Source organism: Takifugu rubripes, chromosome 2, assembly GCF_901000725.2.
Source record: "Takifugu rubripes chromosome 2, fTakRub1.2, whole genome shotgun sequence".
NCBI classification, from domain to species: Eukaryota; Metazoa; Chordata; class Actinopteri; order Tetraodontiformes; family Tetraodontidae; genus Takifugu; species Takifugu rubripes.
Genome location: NC_042286.1, coordinates 9,376,037 through 9,390,858, shown reverse-complemented (window position 1 = coordinate 9,390,858; position 14,822 = coordinate 9,376,037). Strand labels below are relative to the sequence as shown.

General features: G+C 44.8%; 2 protein-coding genes across 3 annotated transcripts; one reads left to right on the top strand and one right to left on the bottom strand.

Annotated features, from left to right (window-relative positions):
- Positions 1-2,565: 2,565 nt before the first annotated feature.
- ap5m1 (adaptor related protein complex 5 subunit mu 1) lies at positions 2,566-4,994 on the bottom strand. Its single transcript, XM_003962643.3, has 8 exons — positions 4,799-4,994; positions 4,027-4,687; positions 3,721-3,948; positions 3,507-3,646; positions 3,302-3,387; positions 3,109-3,221; positions 2,934-3,030; positions 2,566-2,847 (listed from the first exon to the last, which is right to left on the bottom strand). The coding sequence occupies exons 1-8, from the start codon at positions 4,864-4,866 to the stop codon at positions 2,765-2,767; spliced, it is 1,476 nt and encodes a 491-aa protein (XP_003962692.2). The 5' UTR covers positions 4,867-4,994; the 3' UTR covers positions 2,566-2,764.
- Positions 4,995-5,039: 45 nt separating this feature from the next.
- On the top strand, positions 5,040-13,600 carry exoc5 (exocyst complex component 5). 2 transcript variants are annotated; one of them, XR_003887571.1, is made up of 19 exons: positions 5,040-5,229; positions 5,603-5,697; positions 6,952-7,099; positions 7,246-7,440; positions 8,772-8,836; positions 9,082-9,110; positions 9,231-9,340; positions 9,553-9,597; positions 9,702-9,842; positions 9,941-10,023; positions 10,104-10,313; positions 10,391-10,538; positions 10,632-10,740; positions 11,379-11,499; positions 11,577-11,663; positions 11,740-11,848; positions 11,944-12,159; positions 12,415-12,922; positions 13,024-13,600. XR_003887571.1 is itself a non-coding variant. In XM_003962462.3 (18 exons), exons 1-18 carry the CDS (start codon positions 5,197-5,199, stop codon positions 12,601-12,603), a joined length of 2,133 nt encoding a protein of 710 aa, XP_003962511.2. In that variant the 5' UTR covers positions 5,040-5,196; the 3' UTR covers positions 12,604-13,600. The 2 variants fall into 2 exon arrangements, 1 of the variants encoding a protein (XP_003962511.2); XM_003962462.3 differs by having other exon boundaries at positions 12,415-13,600.
- Positions 13,601-14,822: the final 1,222 nt, after the last annotated feature.

The window sequence follows — 14,822 nt, the reverse complement described above, 5'->3', positions numbered from 1 at the left end:
ATTCATTTTCATCTACACAGAGGAAATACATTTGAAATCAATGGAAAAGTCCAGAGCTCAACATGAAGTTGAATCGATTTCCTCTTTCTAATACTGCGGACTGAGAGCAAAAGAGAGAAATGTCTTTACAGCTGGTACGTTGGACCCAGATGATGTTTTTCATCATGATAACAGAGGATGGCTGAAGGACCATCTAAAGGAGAATCATAACATTTAATGTCTTTAGGGTGGGGTTCAGGCGGCTCACCACCATCAAATTTATCGGGCCTGGCACACATGACTAAGTAGAACAAGCCAGAGAAGAGAGAGGACAAACGGTTGTGTGCACAGCTGGTGATCTGGCTTGAAAAAAATCTGAATGCCGTCTCATTTTCCTTTTGTTCTATTCACCAAATGTTCCTTTTTGAATATATTTGATCGAAACACAAGTAGGAACCAAACATTCCTCCTATATTCTAAATTTGTGTTGCTAAAAAGAACAGCAAAACCAGGATTGAAAAAGGTCAAACTAGTGTCTTTAGATCAAACCCGTGGACATCCGAGAGAGGTTTCCAGAAACTTTCAGAAAAGTCTTAACATCAGCGCAAGTAAAGCTGATGTTAAGCTGATGTTACGGAACTATTCCCTTTGTGGGCGTGTAGCGCCCTCTAGAGGCGATTGGGATGCAAAACTCTCGACCGTTATACTGTTTTAGCCCGATCAGCCCTTTCCACGATAATTACAGTCGTCATGAGCAAATATAAATAAGCCTTGAGGCCTGGTTGGTAGAACTAGCAACTTAAAATCAAAGTTGTTTCTTTCCATATGTGCTATTCTGGAATAAGTTGAGAGAAAACAAGAAACTGCTAGTTGTGCCATCATTATCCAAGTAATCAAAATAAGATCTCTGCGTTAACTGGACTTGCCCTCTCTCGAACAGTTTCTTCAGAACTGATGTCTTCAAGAAAAACCTTAACAAGTCCAGTTGATGCAGAGATCTTATTTGGATAACTATGACCTGGATGATTGAGAATCTTCACAGCCATCATTCAAGTTGTCTCCCAGAAAATGTTCACAAGTTTAGAGAGACTGAGAAAAGACCTGATCTGTGCTCAGTACAAATTGCTGGACTGGATCTCAGTCAGGATGATTTTCTGGCAGTGGTTCAGGAGAACCCAGCAGGAAATGAAGAAAGACTTCCATTAACTTATTTTACTCCACCACTGGATGTCATTACGGGGCTGAGGGGACACAGTCTTGGCCCCTAATCAGTCAGTGAGGTTCAACCAATGTAATAAATGTGCAAGTGTGAAATATAATGTTCTGCATTTTAAGCTATGCGGTATTTTAAATTTGACCTACAGTCAAACAGCTGCTTTCACATGTTTATTCTGGCCCATAATAACTTTTCTATGGTAATAACAGTTAACTGATTTTTCTGTACATCAAGTGCAAATAAAGAAAGGGATGATCAGTGGATATGGAAAACACTTAAATTAATTTCAATATAATTAGTTTCAAGATGTAAAGAAGAAGAAGAACTACCTTAAGATACCGTGTGGAGTTAAGAGTGGCCGAAATCTTTAAAAGAAAACGTTTCCAGTTCAGTGGACACACACACTGGACCCTAAAGCCAAATCATGATGGAGGGGGAGAGACGAGAGGTCTCGGTGTCTGCCACTCCATACTGCTACATAAAAAGAAGGTGAAGGATGCCGTGTGAGCAATTGGTTCCAATTGACAGAGGATTGGTCATGGTCAGCCTTCTGAGTGGAAATCCACGTGAGAATGTAGCATTTGGAACAGCGAGGGGGCAAGAAAGGCCAACATCAGACAATGAGGGCACTCAGAGGAGTCTGGCTGCTGTGGAACAGCAGAGCACAATCTTCTCCAGTTTAACCCTTTACCAGCCGATGATCCGGGCAACTTCGTGCACAGTAGTGGAGCTTTAATGGAGAGTGCTCAGCAAACCTCAAACGGTTCTGCAGACTGAGAAATGATGGGATAAATTACCTTATTGAAAATGTCTGCTCGACCCAGACTTTCATGCTACAACAAGGATCAAACCCATTAACTTAAAGGCTTCTCGTTAATCGAGGTAACGCTCTGATGTGACCCGAGCACTTCTATCCATGTGACTTTTTCACCAATTAGCCAGGTCCTGCTGGCTGAATGGAACACTCTGCTTCAGAGGCCAGAGGGTCAGCGCTCAATCACAGTCTGCTTGGAGAGGCTGTGTGTCTCAACCAGCTACTAGTCGACAGGGCGGGGATGGGGGTCAAAAGGAGGTGGGGAGTGACCAAGGGCTCCTGCCAGCTCTGAAAGAGGGGCCTTTTGTAGCGGAGACACTGGCCAGAGCCGCCTGGCCTTTCAGAACCCAGCCTCCCTGCTCCTCCAAGCCCACAACAGCTGATGACAAGGCCTCAGCTGCTAATTATCCGGCTGACGGAGAGTCAGTGAAGTGGGGCTGTCAGAGTGAGGGGTGGTCCTCGTGTCTACAGTGGGATAAAATCCAAGAGAGGGGGTAAAAGAAGTGAGAAAACAGAGTAGTTTTTACCCCATTGCTCAAGAAAGCCAATACTGTTATTTGTATTTTGTCCACTAGAAAACTTTATTGACATGTACTGTAAATGTTTAATATACATAACAGACTATTATATTTTTGATGCCTCCTGTAACAAGATTATAAAAGATGTTTAACTAAGGTGACCTTCCATATTTATTGATCTATGAGTGCTGTTTTCTGTCCATCTCCAGAATAATACATCCCACAGATGTATGTTTGCTATAGGTTTATCTGCCCTGAGGCAACTGGAGCACTTCCTGTTGAATTCCATATAAAGTAGTCTTTTGATACGAGTTCTCGGGCTGAAAACCAAAAAAAAAAGAAATATTTAAATTCAAAATATGTCCTTAAAAGAAATCATTGACAGCAGAATTTGTGTTGATCTTACAGGTGATGATCCGTGGTTTTGCAGCAGAATAAACCTGCACTGAATGTTGGTCCAAACAGCAGCCGGACAGCGTCATGTCAGGCACTTTGAAATACAACTGCAAGGCAAAGAAAGTCAGAGTTACTCTTACTGATATAAAGCTTACGAGTCAATTGTTCTAAACGGTTGAACTCACTTTGATATACGCTGTGAGCTCTGTACAGAGGGGGTCGCTGGGTCCTGGCGTCGACCCGGAAAAGCTGATTCTGCCTTCCATCGTGACCTCTCGGGATTTTGGGAACTTTTGTCCTGAATATGGGAGACATCCATAATACATTAAAGTCGGCAGATATTTTTCCTGTGTGATGCCTTAGCTCCTATTCAATTACCCAGGCCCCACACCAGCAGGTTCTTCTCCTTTGAAACATCTATTTGTCCAGAGCTCACTTTTAACTCCACAGTTCCCATCTGAACCCTGCCCAAAACACAAATGCAGCTCAGGCTATTTTTATATTTGCATGATATTTGCACAATCACTGTCAGGCACCACAGCAAACGTGCATGTTCTCTGACTTGTCCTCATGTGCTGCCTACCTGTTAAAGAATGGCAGGTGGGCTTCACAGTACTCAAAATTGTTCTTTACGCTCTCGTGAAGTTTGAGGGTTACTGAAACAAGTAACTGGTTCTCTTCTTCCTTCAGGTGGTATGAACCGAGGATAGGCGGAACTGGAACCTAGTGGGAGGTCGAGGAAACCATTTTAATACTGACGATCGTGCAGGGTGGAAGTGTGGGTGTGCGGATGTTACCTGAGAGGTGTAACTGCAAAGTCTGAAAGACTCCAGAGGAGGAGAGAAGGGGATCTTGTACGGCCCGGAGAAAGCGGAGCCATCATAACTATCTACACTGTTTGAAGTCAAAATACTGGAGTCAACTGAGGTGACGCAAGGATGGACAAGAATGTCCTGTAACGGGGAACCATTTGGAGGCAGTGTGAGGGTCACGGTCACGTTTGGTAGCACGCCTTCGACTTCACACTGATGAAAGAATAGAAACAAAATAAGAACAAGGACAAGGGGAAAGCTAATAAAGTGATTTGCGCTCTGTACTCGTACCTTACATGTCACAGTGCCATAAACATCCCATAGATCCTGTCTGCTTTGGTTGCCATACTGCATGGACCGTACAGTTTCGACCAGCGTTACATTTACCACAGCTCGACCGCGGTGGAACCCCGTTTTCCAGGCTGGATGCTTCTGATTACCAAGAATAGCGGGCGCGGTGGGTGCAGCAGGCGGGCCTAGTTGTGGCATATCGAGGGGAGTACCAAGAGGGCAAACCTGCAGAAGCACAGCGGGCAGCATTGCCAGGCGAGAGGCGAGACCTTCGCTATCGGGCTTGCCTCCAGGGCTAAGGAGAAATGACTGCAGACCTGCAAGGAACGTGAGGCCCTGAGAGACAGATAACAGACTGGCAAGAGGCGGCCGTGGTTCTGCAGGAGCATCCACTAGAGGCAGGCAGGCGAAGATCAGAGGCCCTTGGGTGATAGCTAACACTGGCCATAAAACTCCTCTCTCAGGGCTGTCAATACGCAGCTCCAGGGCTGGTGATCGCTGACGGTGAAGGCAATCATCTCTGAGAGCTACATAAGGTTTGTCTGGATCTGAAAGGCCCAGTTCTGTGAGCAACAGCTGCAGCACAACACCTTCCTCTGGAACTGCTGTGTATGTGGAGCATGCGAGAGTCTTTGCACGGTGCTCGACAGTAGCAAACCTCCTGTGAAGGGACACACACAATAAAAAGCAATTAGCTGTATCCCAACTGAGATTTTGTATTGTCGTAACGCTGCTGTGGTCAGTATGTAATTTTAAAGTAGAGGCGTTTTACCTGGAAAAGCGCACAGATGCATTTTCTCCCTTCTCGTGAGAAATAACCCACAAAGCACGTAAACTCATTTGTCCTCATTCACACACGATCTTTCTGTTTAAACTTTAGTATTTACATTTCAATGTGGAATTTGATGTATTCCTTCGACTTGCGGTAGTTCACTTCCTGTTATTTATTCACGTGATGGTCAGCACCAATCAGCCGACCCGTGCGCATGCGCACTTTCAAGCAGCTAGCCCCACCCTTTTACACCCATACAGGAAGCTCAATGCTAACGAGCTAGCTGTCAACAAAGGGCAAAACTGTAACTAATCTCGAGATCAATGTTGAAGTCGGGGCCATTCAGGAATTTAAGCTTCTTTCTCTAAATAGCTTTTCACCACGCTGGCAGCTGAATCATGAACATGGCAACAACTGCGCAGCTGTTCGAGGTAAAATGGTGCAGCTCCGGACAGCTGTGTTAGCTGATAGGTTAGCTCGGCTGCTATGATTACAGCTAATAACGGTACTGTCTTTCCATTCATCCCACAACTATGATAGAAATGTAATATCGTGTGAACGAGTGAAAAGTTCCTGTTTCAGTATAGAAACCCCCGACTTCAGGTTACTTGTATATTATCTGAGTCCCTGGGGAGATGTTAATGTTTTTAACTACTGTGCATCAAAATAATCACAACGGCAATACTAAATTGTAGTAGCCTGTAATCAAGTTGCCGCTCAGCTCAGCGTATACTTGTGGATTTTTAAAAGTGCTCTAACATTTTATGGCGTTATAAGCTAATTTTACTCTCTCCCCGTCCTTAGGAACCATTTGATGCAGATGAATACATCGAACGGTTGGCTTGGAGGACACCTGGAGGAGGATCTAAAGGAGGCGCTGAGGCGTTTGATCCAAAAAGGTGAGCTTGTCCTATTTATTGCATGGGAAAATAGCACCCAGGAATGCCAAGTTTGACATCATCAAATGTGAAATTTTAAACGATGCAATGTAGCTGCTAACAATGCTATTTTATTGTGTTCCTTTATTGTGTCCCTTATCTCTGTGTATTTCTGTACACATCTGTTAATTTCTGATACAATATTGACCTGCTCATTTGTTTTTAAAGCTTGTGTTATTTGTCCTTAAATGAATGTATGTAGTTTTCCCATTCTTGCCTTGCAAGGCATTAGCTTTTTCTCTGCAGGGACAAATATATCCTCCAGGTCTATAATTTATTGTTGAAACTGAGACAAGCGTCCTTCACTACTAACATTATACGCAGTCTTTACTTACTGTATAATGTTACCAAAGTCTAAATCTAAATTTACTGGCTACATGTTTTTGAAGCGTTAAACATTTTGTTTTAATTCAAGGCTTTAATATAAATAGATGTTTTTCCAGCCGAAAGTTTTTAAATTTGAATTAGGATTTATTCATTTCCAGTTGTCAATGTTAACTTTACCCAAAGTCAAACTGACTAAGTCCTCTTTATTTCTGCAATGATAAATTAGTGTTTTCATGGCCAGGAAAGAAAATCAGGATCTTCAGTATTTCTGTCTGTTTTTTTGGGGTGGAATTTTCCCTGCTTGTTGTCTGTTTACACTTAAGAAGTGAATTATTTCTTGTAAGCAAAATGCCATACCATTTTAACTATACCACGGATCCATTCCGCCTTATCTACTCGCCCCACTTAAGTGTTGCCACCACCTCGTTGGAGGCTCTTAGCAAGGAGTCAGAGACAACATATCTGTGGAGGCCACCACACTGTGAGTCACCAGCCAGGAAATGAGTGTCTATTGGGGACGGATGGGAGACGTCTTTAAGCTGTAGCCAGTGCTGAGGGAATTAGCAAACAGATTATACACTCATCATTTTAGGATGTTTCCTACTCTGTGAAATGTAGTGCTGACTTAGAACATTTGCACTGTAGTCCTGGTGGCACTTAAAATGGAGCTGACGAAGTTGCTAGTTTTAAGAGCTTCTTAAGCGCGGGGACCCAGGAATTAAACATCTGGAACTGTAATGTGACAAACCGACCGTATAACGTTAAGTGTTGGGTCAGTGGGACAGATTTAACTTCATGACGTATGCCGTTGCTCCTCAACAGTAACAGTTTTGTGCCAGTTTCACCTGTTTTAGTAAAGGATGCACATGGGTATTATTATTTTGAAAGGTTGCTGGAGGAATTTGAGAACCATATAGAAGAACTGAAGCAACTGGATGAGAAGATACAACGGAGGGTGGAGAAGCTGGAGCATCAGTGTCAGCGTGAGGCGAAGGAATTTGCCCACAAAGTGCAGGACTTGTACAGAAGCAACCAGGTATCTTTGGTGTTGAATTAGTAATTTGATGTGTGCTGAGTGTATTTAGACCCCCATGTTGGTGTTTTACTGGTAGGAAATTTCTAGGCACTCTTTATACTGTAGAATCAATTATCTGGTAATAACTGAAGTCCTTTTTTCCTCAGGTGGCTTTTCAACATTTCCAAGAGCTCGATGAGCATATTAGCTATGTGGCAACCAAGGTCTGTCACCTTGGTGATCAGCTAGAGGGGGTGAACACACCTCGACAGCGGGCTGTGGAAGCTCAACGCCTGATGACGTACTTCAATGAATTCCTGGATGGAGACCTGCGCAGTGATGTTTTCAACAATCCAGACAAAGTAAGTGTGATGCACCTGTGTTTCTAGGTGTGTGTCTCAGTGTGTGTTTGTATGACCTGTGCTCAGGACCCCCCACTGTTAAACTGCTTGAGGTGTGAAAGAAGGGGATTACGAGGTAAATTATACATATTAATTTGACAAGTTTATCCCTTTAGTTGGATCCCTCGGCTAATTTGGATTAATAAACCGCCATTTGTTGCCCGACAATAGCTGTCTGATTGACTAGCATGGATGTCAACATGCTCATGTCAACCCTAATTGCATTTACAGAAAGTTGTGTGTGAGCAGAAATTTGGTTGGTTCTCAGCTTTGTGTCACATTACACCAGCTCAAAGCTTGTGGCAAAATAGCACTTGTTAGGGCGGCAACAACAAGCGTGCTGGAAGATGAGATTCCGACTTTTACTTAGTCGTTGCCCACACAGACGCTGTGTTGATATTTAAGAAGTTTGATCCTACAGTTTTGTAAGTGAGAGCAGTGAGATTGAGATGCATCAGGTTAATTCCAGATGTACGAGCGTCTTTAGTGGATGCAGAACACTCGGTGAGGGGTCAATCCCAGAGAGCTGGAGATGGAGCTGGGCTTCCAGAGAGGCATGCAGAAATATATGGCCAGATTCCTTTTCCTGAGCATACCTCCAGACGAAGGGGAAAGAGGAAAGCTGCAAGTGAATAGCTGAAGGGGGATGGCTTTGCTAATCCTTCTGAAAGGGAGGGTTGGGCCGCCAGCGTGGAGACAAGTGCTGCTAAACCCTGACTGCAGGGAGACGGCTACATTACTTACATGGGATTTAGCTAATCTTAGCTGGGGGACAGATACTTAGAAAACCTTCGCCGAGCAGAAAGGCTGGATCCTCCTCACGGGAGCAGAGTAATGATGTTAGCTGAGGCAGGCATCTGCGGGAACAGAGGAGTTGCGGACGGTGGGCCTTTCGTAGGTCTGGGGCTTTTTCAACCAATGTGTATGTCATAGGGAGTAGGGGGAGGGACCTTCCAAGGGGCCCTTTTTTAGACAGATATCCCTTCCCGGACAGATTATTGAAGGCGATTTAGACTCCTGTGGGATTACAGCCCATTCAGAAAAGGCGTGCCAATAAAGAGTTGGCTGTGCTGCTAAGTCAGGACTGCCGCGGTTACCGCTGCCAATGTCCAGGTGAGCGCAGGCTGGCTGTTATCAGCTGCCTGTTCAACACGCCTGCGCTAAAGTCATGATCCCCCCCCCAGCAGAGACGCTGCCGGTGGCCTGCCAGCTTTCTATCAAGATGTCCACCTCGCATCTACCTGCTCTGCCAAATATGACCCTCTTAACACTTTTTTTTGTGTCTCCCTCAGATTAAGGAGGCTGCTGATATTATTCAGAAGCTGCATCTTATCGCCCAGGAGCTGCCATTTGACAGGTGAGTGGCCCGAGATGAGAGCACTGTCAAAACAGGGGATGGTGTATTTGTGGTACGGATAGTTCTCAGTACGGTGCATTACTCAGTTTGAAATGTTTTTTTAAATTTGGTGTACCTACATATTTAAAGTGGGGTTTATTTTACAGGCTACACATTTACAACCAGTGCATAAACAAATACTAATAATGATTATACTGATATCATCACAATGATGTCCTGGATAATGAAGTCTTTTCCTCCAACAGATTTGCAGATGTCAAGGCAAAAATCGCAAGTAAGACCATTATTAAAATGATTGTCTGCTCTTATATTCTTCACCAGTATAAGAGAAGGTAGCCATGAATACAGTTATGTAATTATAACGATAAATGCTAAAGTGTGCTGCTCTACTCAGGTAAGTACCATGATCTGGAGCGGCAGCTAATCCAGGAGTTCACTGCTGCCCAGCGCAGGGGTGAGATCGGGCGCATGCGAGAGGTGGCAGCTGTTCTATTGCACTTCAAGGTAACCTGGAACAACCATTGTTTCCAAATGTTACTAGTCCACATGTAATCATTGGTCTTATAGGTTTATAGTGTGGATAACTCCAGTATACAGTAGAGCATGCAAACCGTCAATCATCATCATAAAATCATCATCATAAAATCACTTCTTCATTTCTGCATGTCAGTGATGTAATGTGGTTGTGAGTAACACCCACATGTTTTTCCTCTCAGGGCTATGCACACTGCGTCGATGTCTACATCAGGCAATGTCAGGAAGTGCGTATAAAAAGTTGATTTTCCTGCAAAATATCTCGTGTTGCTGTTTTTGGCCGGGCATATTCTTAAGGTTTGGGCTGTCATTTTTTAAATTGCCTCTTTAGGGAGCCTACCTGAGGAATGATGTGTTCGAGGACACCGCGATTCTGTGTCAAAGGGTCAACAAACAGGTGGGCGAGGTGTTTAGCAGCCCAGAGACAGTTATGGCCAAGCTCATTCAGAACATCTTTGAAAACAAATTGCAGGTACGTTACCAGTCTTACAGGCATGTCCCCATTTTAACTTGTACATTGTAAATTGTACATTATTTATCATGTTATATTTGTTTCCTTTGGTTCTCCAGTCCCATGTTAAGGATAAGCTGGATGGAACCAGGCAGTCAGATGTAGAACAGTACCTCAAGAACCTCTATGACCTTTATACCAGGTAATTAAGTGGTTCACAGTGTTTACTGACCCTCTAGCTTCGTCGTAATATTAAATTTCATGTTTTCTACGCGTTTCCAGGACCACGGCCTTGGCTACCAAACTGACAGAGTTCAACTTGGGTTCAGACAAGCACACTTTCTTGTCCAAGCTAATAAAGAGCATCTTTTCCACCTACCTGGAAAGTTATATTGACATGGAGAAAGAATATCTGCGGAGTCGAGGCGCCATGATTTTGCAGCGCTACTATGATTCCAAGAATCACCAGAAACGCTCGATTGGCACCGGCAGGTCAGATTTTAATTTAGCTGTTTTCAGGTCAGGACACGTTAGGATGAGATAACCAAATAATCTGTGTGTCTCCACAGTATCCAAGAACTGAAGGAGCGTATCAGACAGCGCACCAACCTGTCCCTTGGTCCTGTCATTGACACCCACGGGGAGACCTTCCTGTCCCCAGAGTTAGTTGTCAATCTGTTGCAGGAGACCCGCCATGCCTTCGAGAGATGCCACAGGGTGAGGCTGGTGTAAAGCAGCTTTGAGAACAGCAATTTGAGCAGGAAATAAAACCCCGCAGGGCTAAAATGGTTTGATATTTTCTTTTTCCAGCTTTCCGACCCTTCGGACCTGCCAAAAAATGCCTTCTCAATCTTCTTGCTGCTGGTTGAGCATCTTTGCGTGGAACACATTGACTACGCCCTTGAGATTGGCCTCTCAGGTATGTACAATCCAGCTGATGAGGGATAGCAGGAGCTAAACTAGCATATAGATTCATTTTTCTTGTCTTTGAAACTGTATCATACACTTTACACACCCTATAACCGTTATAAATGTGACAACTGTGTAACAACAATGATAAACACACACACTGCAGGTGGTGTTTAGAGTTCACACTGCTGTTCATAATCCTTTACTTGCTCAAGGATCGGGTGATGCTTGTTGCTATGGACACCACACAGTTGTGGTGCAGCTAATGTTTTAAAACAGTTACCAATTGGAGAAAACCGTCAAGTTTCAGTGATTCTAGGCAGGTTCTTCCTCTCCTGTTCACAGTACGTGCTGCTAAAAACTGGAGGAGGCTTAGTTTAGTGCCAGCTACCATGGAACTAAACAAGTCTGTTCATCTGCCTTTACTCAATTTATAAGATAATGTTTTAATCAGAGAAATACAAACCGATGTCACCATATTTTACTGCCTTTCTCCTCTACTGGCTGAGACTAAAGCACAACCGTACGTATTATAGCAGGCAGTTAACAGTAGGTTTCTGGCTTGAATGAGCAACATTGATTCAGCTTCTCACCTACCTGCATGTTTATTGGACTTATGGACTTATTTTCTCGCTCTTTGATCCACAGCGATTCCCTCATCAGATGCCAAGAACGCCAATCTGTACTTCCTGGATGTTGTTCAACAGGCGAACTCTATCTTCCACTTGTTTGACAAACAGTTTCACGACCAGCTAATGCCTCTAATAAGGTCAGTCGCGGGTTAAAGCAGAAACATATATAATTCAGAGTATTCTGTAATTACATTGCCAAAACTTTATGCTCCAGCTCATCCCCAAAACTGGCCGAGTGCCTGCACAAGAAGAAAGAGGTGATTGAGCAGATGGAAGTGAAACTGGACACAGGAATCGACAGGTCGGTGTGTTTGAAATACTTAGAGAGCATCAAATGAGTGGTTTTTGAAGTGTTTTGTTTTTCTACTCTTTCACAGAACGATAAATTGTATGGTGGGGCAAATGAAGCACATCCTAGCAACAGAGCAGAAAAAGACTGATTTTAGGCCTGAAGATGAGAACAATGTCATGATCCAGTACACTACAGTAAGTCATAGAAGACCTCTAATTGACTAGTGGCCTGCTTTACCAGTAGCATGATGATATTAATAATTCTTACCTATCTTAACCCCCCTCACCAGGCCTGCTCCAAGGTATGCGTGTACGTCAGCCGGCAGGTGGAGCACGTGCGGAAGTCCATGGATGGCAAAAACGTGGACACAGTGCTGACGGAGCTGGGCGTCCGTTTCCACCGGCTCATCCACGAGCACCTCCAACAGTACAGTTACAGCTCAATGGGAGGCATGCTGGCCATCTGTGACGTGGCTGAATACCGACGGTGTGCCAAGGACTTCAGGGTGAGTGGACAGGGCATAGGTCCAGCATGCAGTGGTCACAGGACAAATGATGGCCTCTGATAGGCTTAGGTCAATTCAGGTGTGCTATTTTGTATGTAAATTTCCCCGTGTGGGACAATAAAGGACCTGAATCTGAATTTTGACATTGTTATTGTTCAATTCAATCCCTCAAAGTCTAAAGGATTTCATTATTATGTGGTCAGTGATTGTGTATGTAACCTATTTATTGTTTATATCTTTTTGCCTGTCCTCCAGGTCCCACTGGTGCTGCAGCTCTTCGACACACTCCACGCCCTTTGTAACCTCCTCGTCGTTGCCCCTGACAACCTGAAGCAGGTCTGCTCAGGCGAACAGCTCACCAATCTGGACCGAAACCTCCTGCATGCGTTCGTCCAGCTCAGAGTGGACTACCGCTCAGCCAGACTGGGCCGCCACTTCAGCTAATGACCGAGTGAGCCCCTCGCTGCCGTCCACGACGCCATCCGTGCTACGACGGGATGATGCACTTTGGAGATACCATCCCTGCTTCGGAGAAAGCATCTGCGTTTTCCCAGCTCACACACTTTACTGGGATTGCTTTAGTAATCATAGAGATACAGGCTGCTGCTATTTCAATAAGGGAAATTCTGCGTTTTACCTTTTATTCATTGTTTATCCATTCATCTCCAAGAGATTTAAATACCTACTGACTTTTTTCTTTTGTTTTTATATATTAATCCACCACCAATCGACATGGCTAATATTTGGAAGAATGGAAGTAAATGTAAGTAAATGGACAACATTGATTGATGCGCCTATGTAAAAAGATTGTGCCAAATATACAAATTCTGTGTCTCCTGTGGTGCACGGGGCTACTCCCTTAAGCTGCTGTTAAAGTCGATCGTCCCACACCAGACCCGCAGTCGCACCCTGTAGCCTGAACGGCCTCCGCGACGATCCACAGGAGTCTCTGAGATCAACAGCCTCTTCAAGCAGATCAAAGTTTGTCTGGCTGAGAGACACATGACCACCTCTGTCACCTTTGACTTCTGATCACAAAGCAGAGGTCAATGGGCCATCATCACGAGAAGCGCGAGCCGAGCCGTAACTAGGTCTGAGAACCTCTCTGAAGGTGCGGGTGGTCCCTCCTCGGGCTCGGATGATGGGTCAGCGAGTGTATGTCACCATAATTGCACAGATCAACACTTGCTCATCCAGCAGAGCAGAGTCCAAAGACATTATTGGCTGGATCTGCAGCATTTACGGGTCAGAGCACATTGAAATGTTGACCTCCACTGATTAGAGAAACAAACTGGAGGGGACTTCTTCACACAAGGCTTATGCCAGGTCCTCGCTCACTGTATTGTGTGGATCATGTCCCCAGTGCCTGGAACTCAAAGCTGCTCCCTCTGTACTGCTGTTTATCTTGATTAGCGACTCATTAAAACAGTCATTGGTTTTATTTCTGTCCCTGTTCTGAACATCCTTCAGAAATCCGGAGCGCGATTAGAAAGTTTAGAGCGGCTCCTCGCGAAATGTCACTTTCAAAGTGAGACGAAACAGCCTTGGATTCTGTAGAAGTCATCACGTATTCATGGGAATTCTTGCCGCCAGAGTAAAGTTCTTTCTTCGACTTCGGGACGTGAACAGAGCCAGAGGGGATTAGATATCTACGAGTTGATGAATTGTGTGCAGTATTCATGGACTGGGGGAGAACCGGTGAGATAGAGACGCCTGAGAGCTCAGTTCCAGCTCCGGCTGGTTAGTGTTGTGTAGAAGGTACACACAGTGCTGCGCAAGTTCAAACAATATAATTAATTAGGCTAATATTAATATTATCAATGCCACATAAATTCAATTCTCTCAACCCTAATCACAACTGGATAGCTTGTAAAAATTATTTTGTTAGGCCCTGATGCAAACAGTGGGGCTTTTCCAAACATTTGAAAACTATTTGTTTTCGCGGCGATTAACGTGTGCGGCGCAGGAAAGGGTTGGGGGAGCGGAGCCGGGCCAGGGACGATAACTGCCGTGGAGACGGAGGCAGAGGTGCGGCCTGGCCCCGGGGGACTCCCGACACGGGCGCACAGGAGAGGGGGAGGGATGTGTTTTTCGGGGCGGTTGTTTGAGCAGGTGGAGGGGATTAGCAACACTGTCAACACTGGAGAGCTGGATAAGACTGTACGCTCTTATTCGTCGGTTCGAGCGGCTCTGGTGTGCACGTTCAGACGCACGAAGACGCCAGCAAACACAGTCGCATCAGGACACGAGGGGAGAACGTGGCTCAACCGACGGATCGTGTTGCTGGTCTTTCACCTTTGGTTCTACTGCTCGTTTGGGGTTTGTTTTTCTTTTTTTTAATCACAATTACAAATGTGTCCTCACTTATTTGCCCCCCAGTTTAACACCATTTAAACCCCCCTTTCTTCCATCTATTAATAAGAACAGCACCTATCTGCGGTCTGGACACACACACACACACACACACACACACACATACATACATGCCTCTCTGCCAAACTGTTGACCATTCCCCCCGTTTTTTTCCACTCCTCCTGCACACTGAGGCCGGTCCTCCAACATCCCACAAATCCTTCCTTTCGGCACATCACTGCTACCAGGCCGGCGCTCCCTCTGCCTCCTGGAGCACTGACAATAAAGCATTACAGCAGTCAATCCATGTC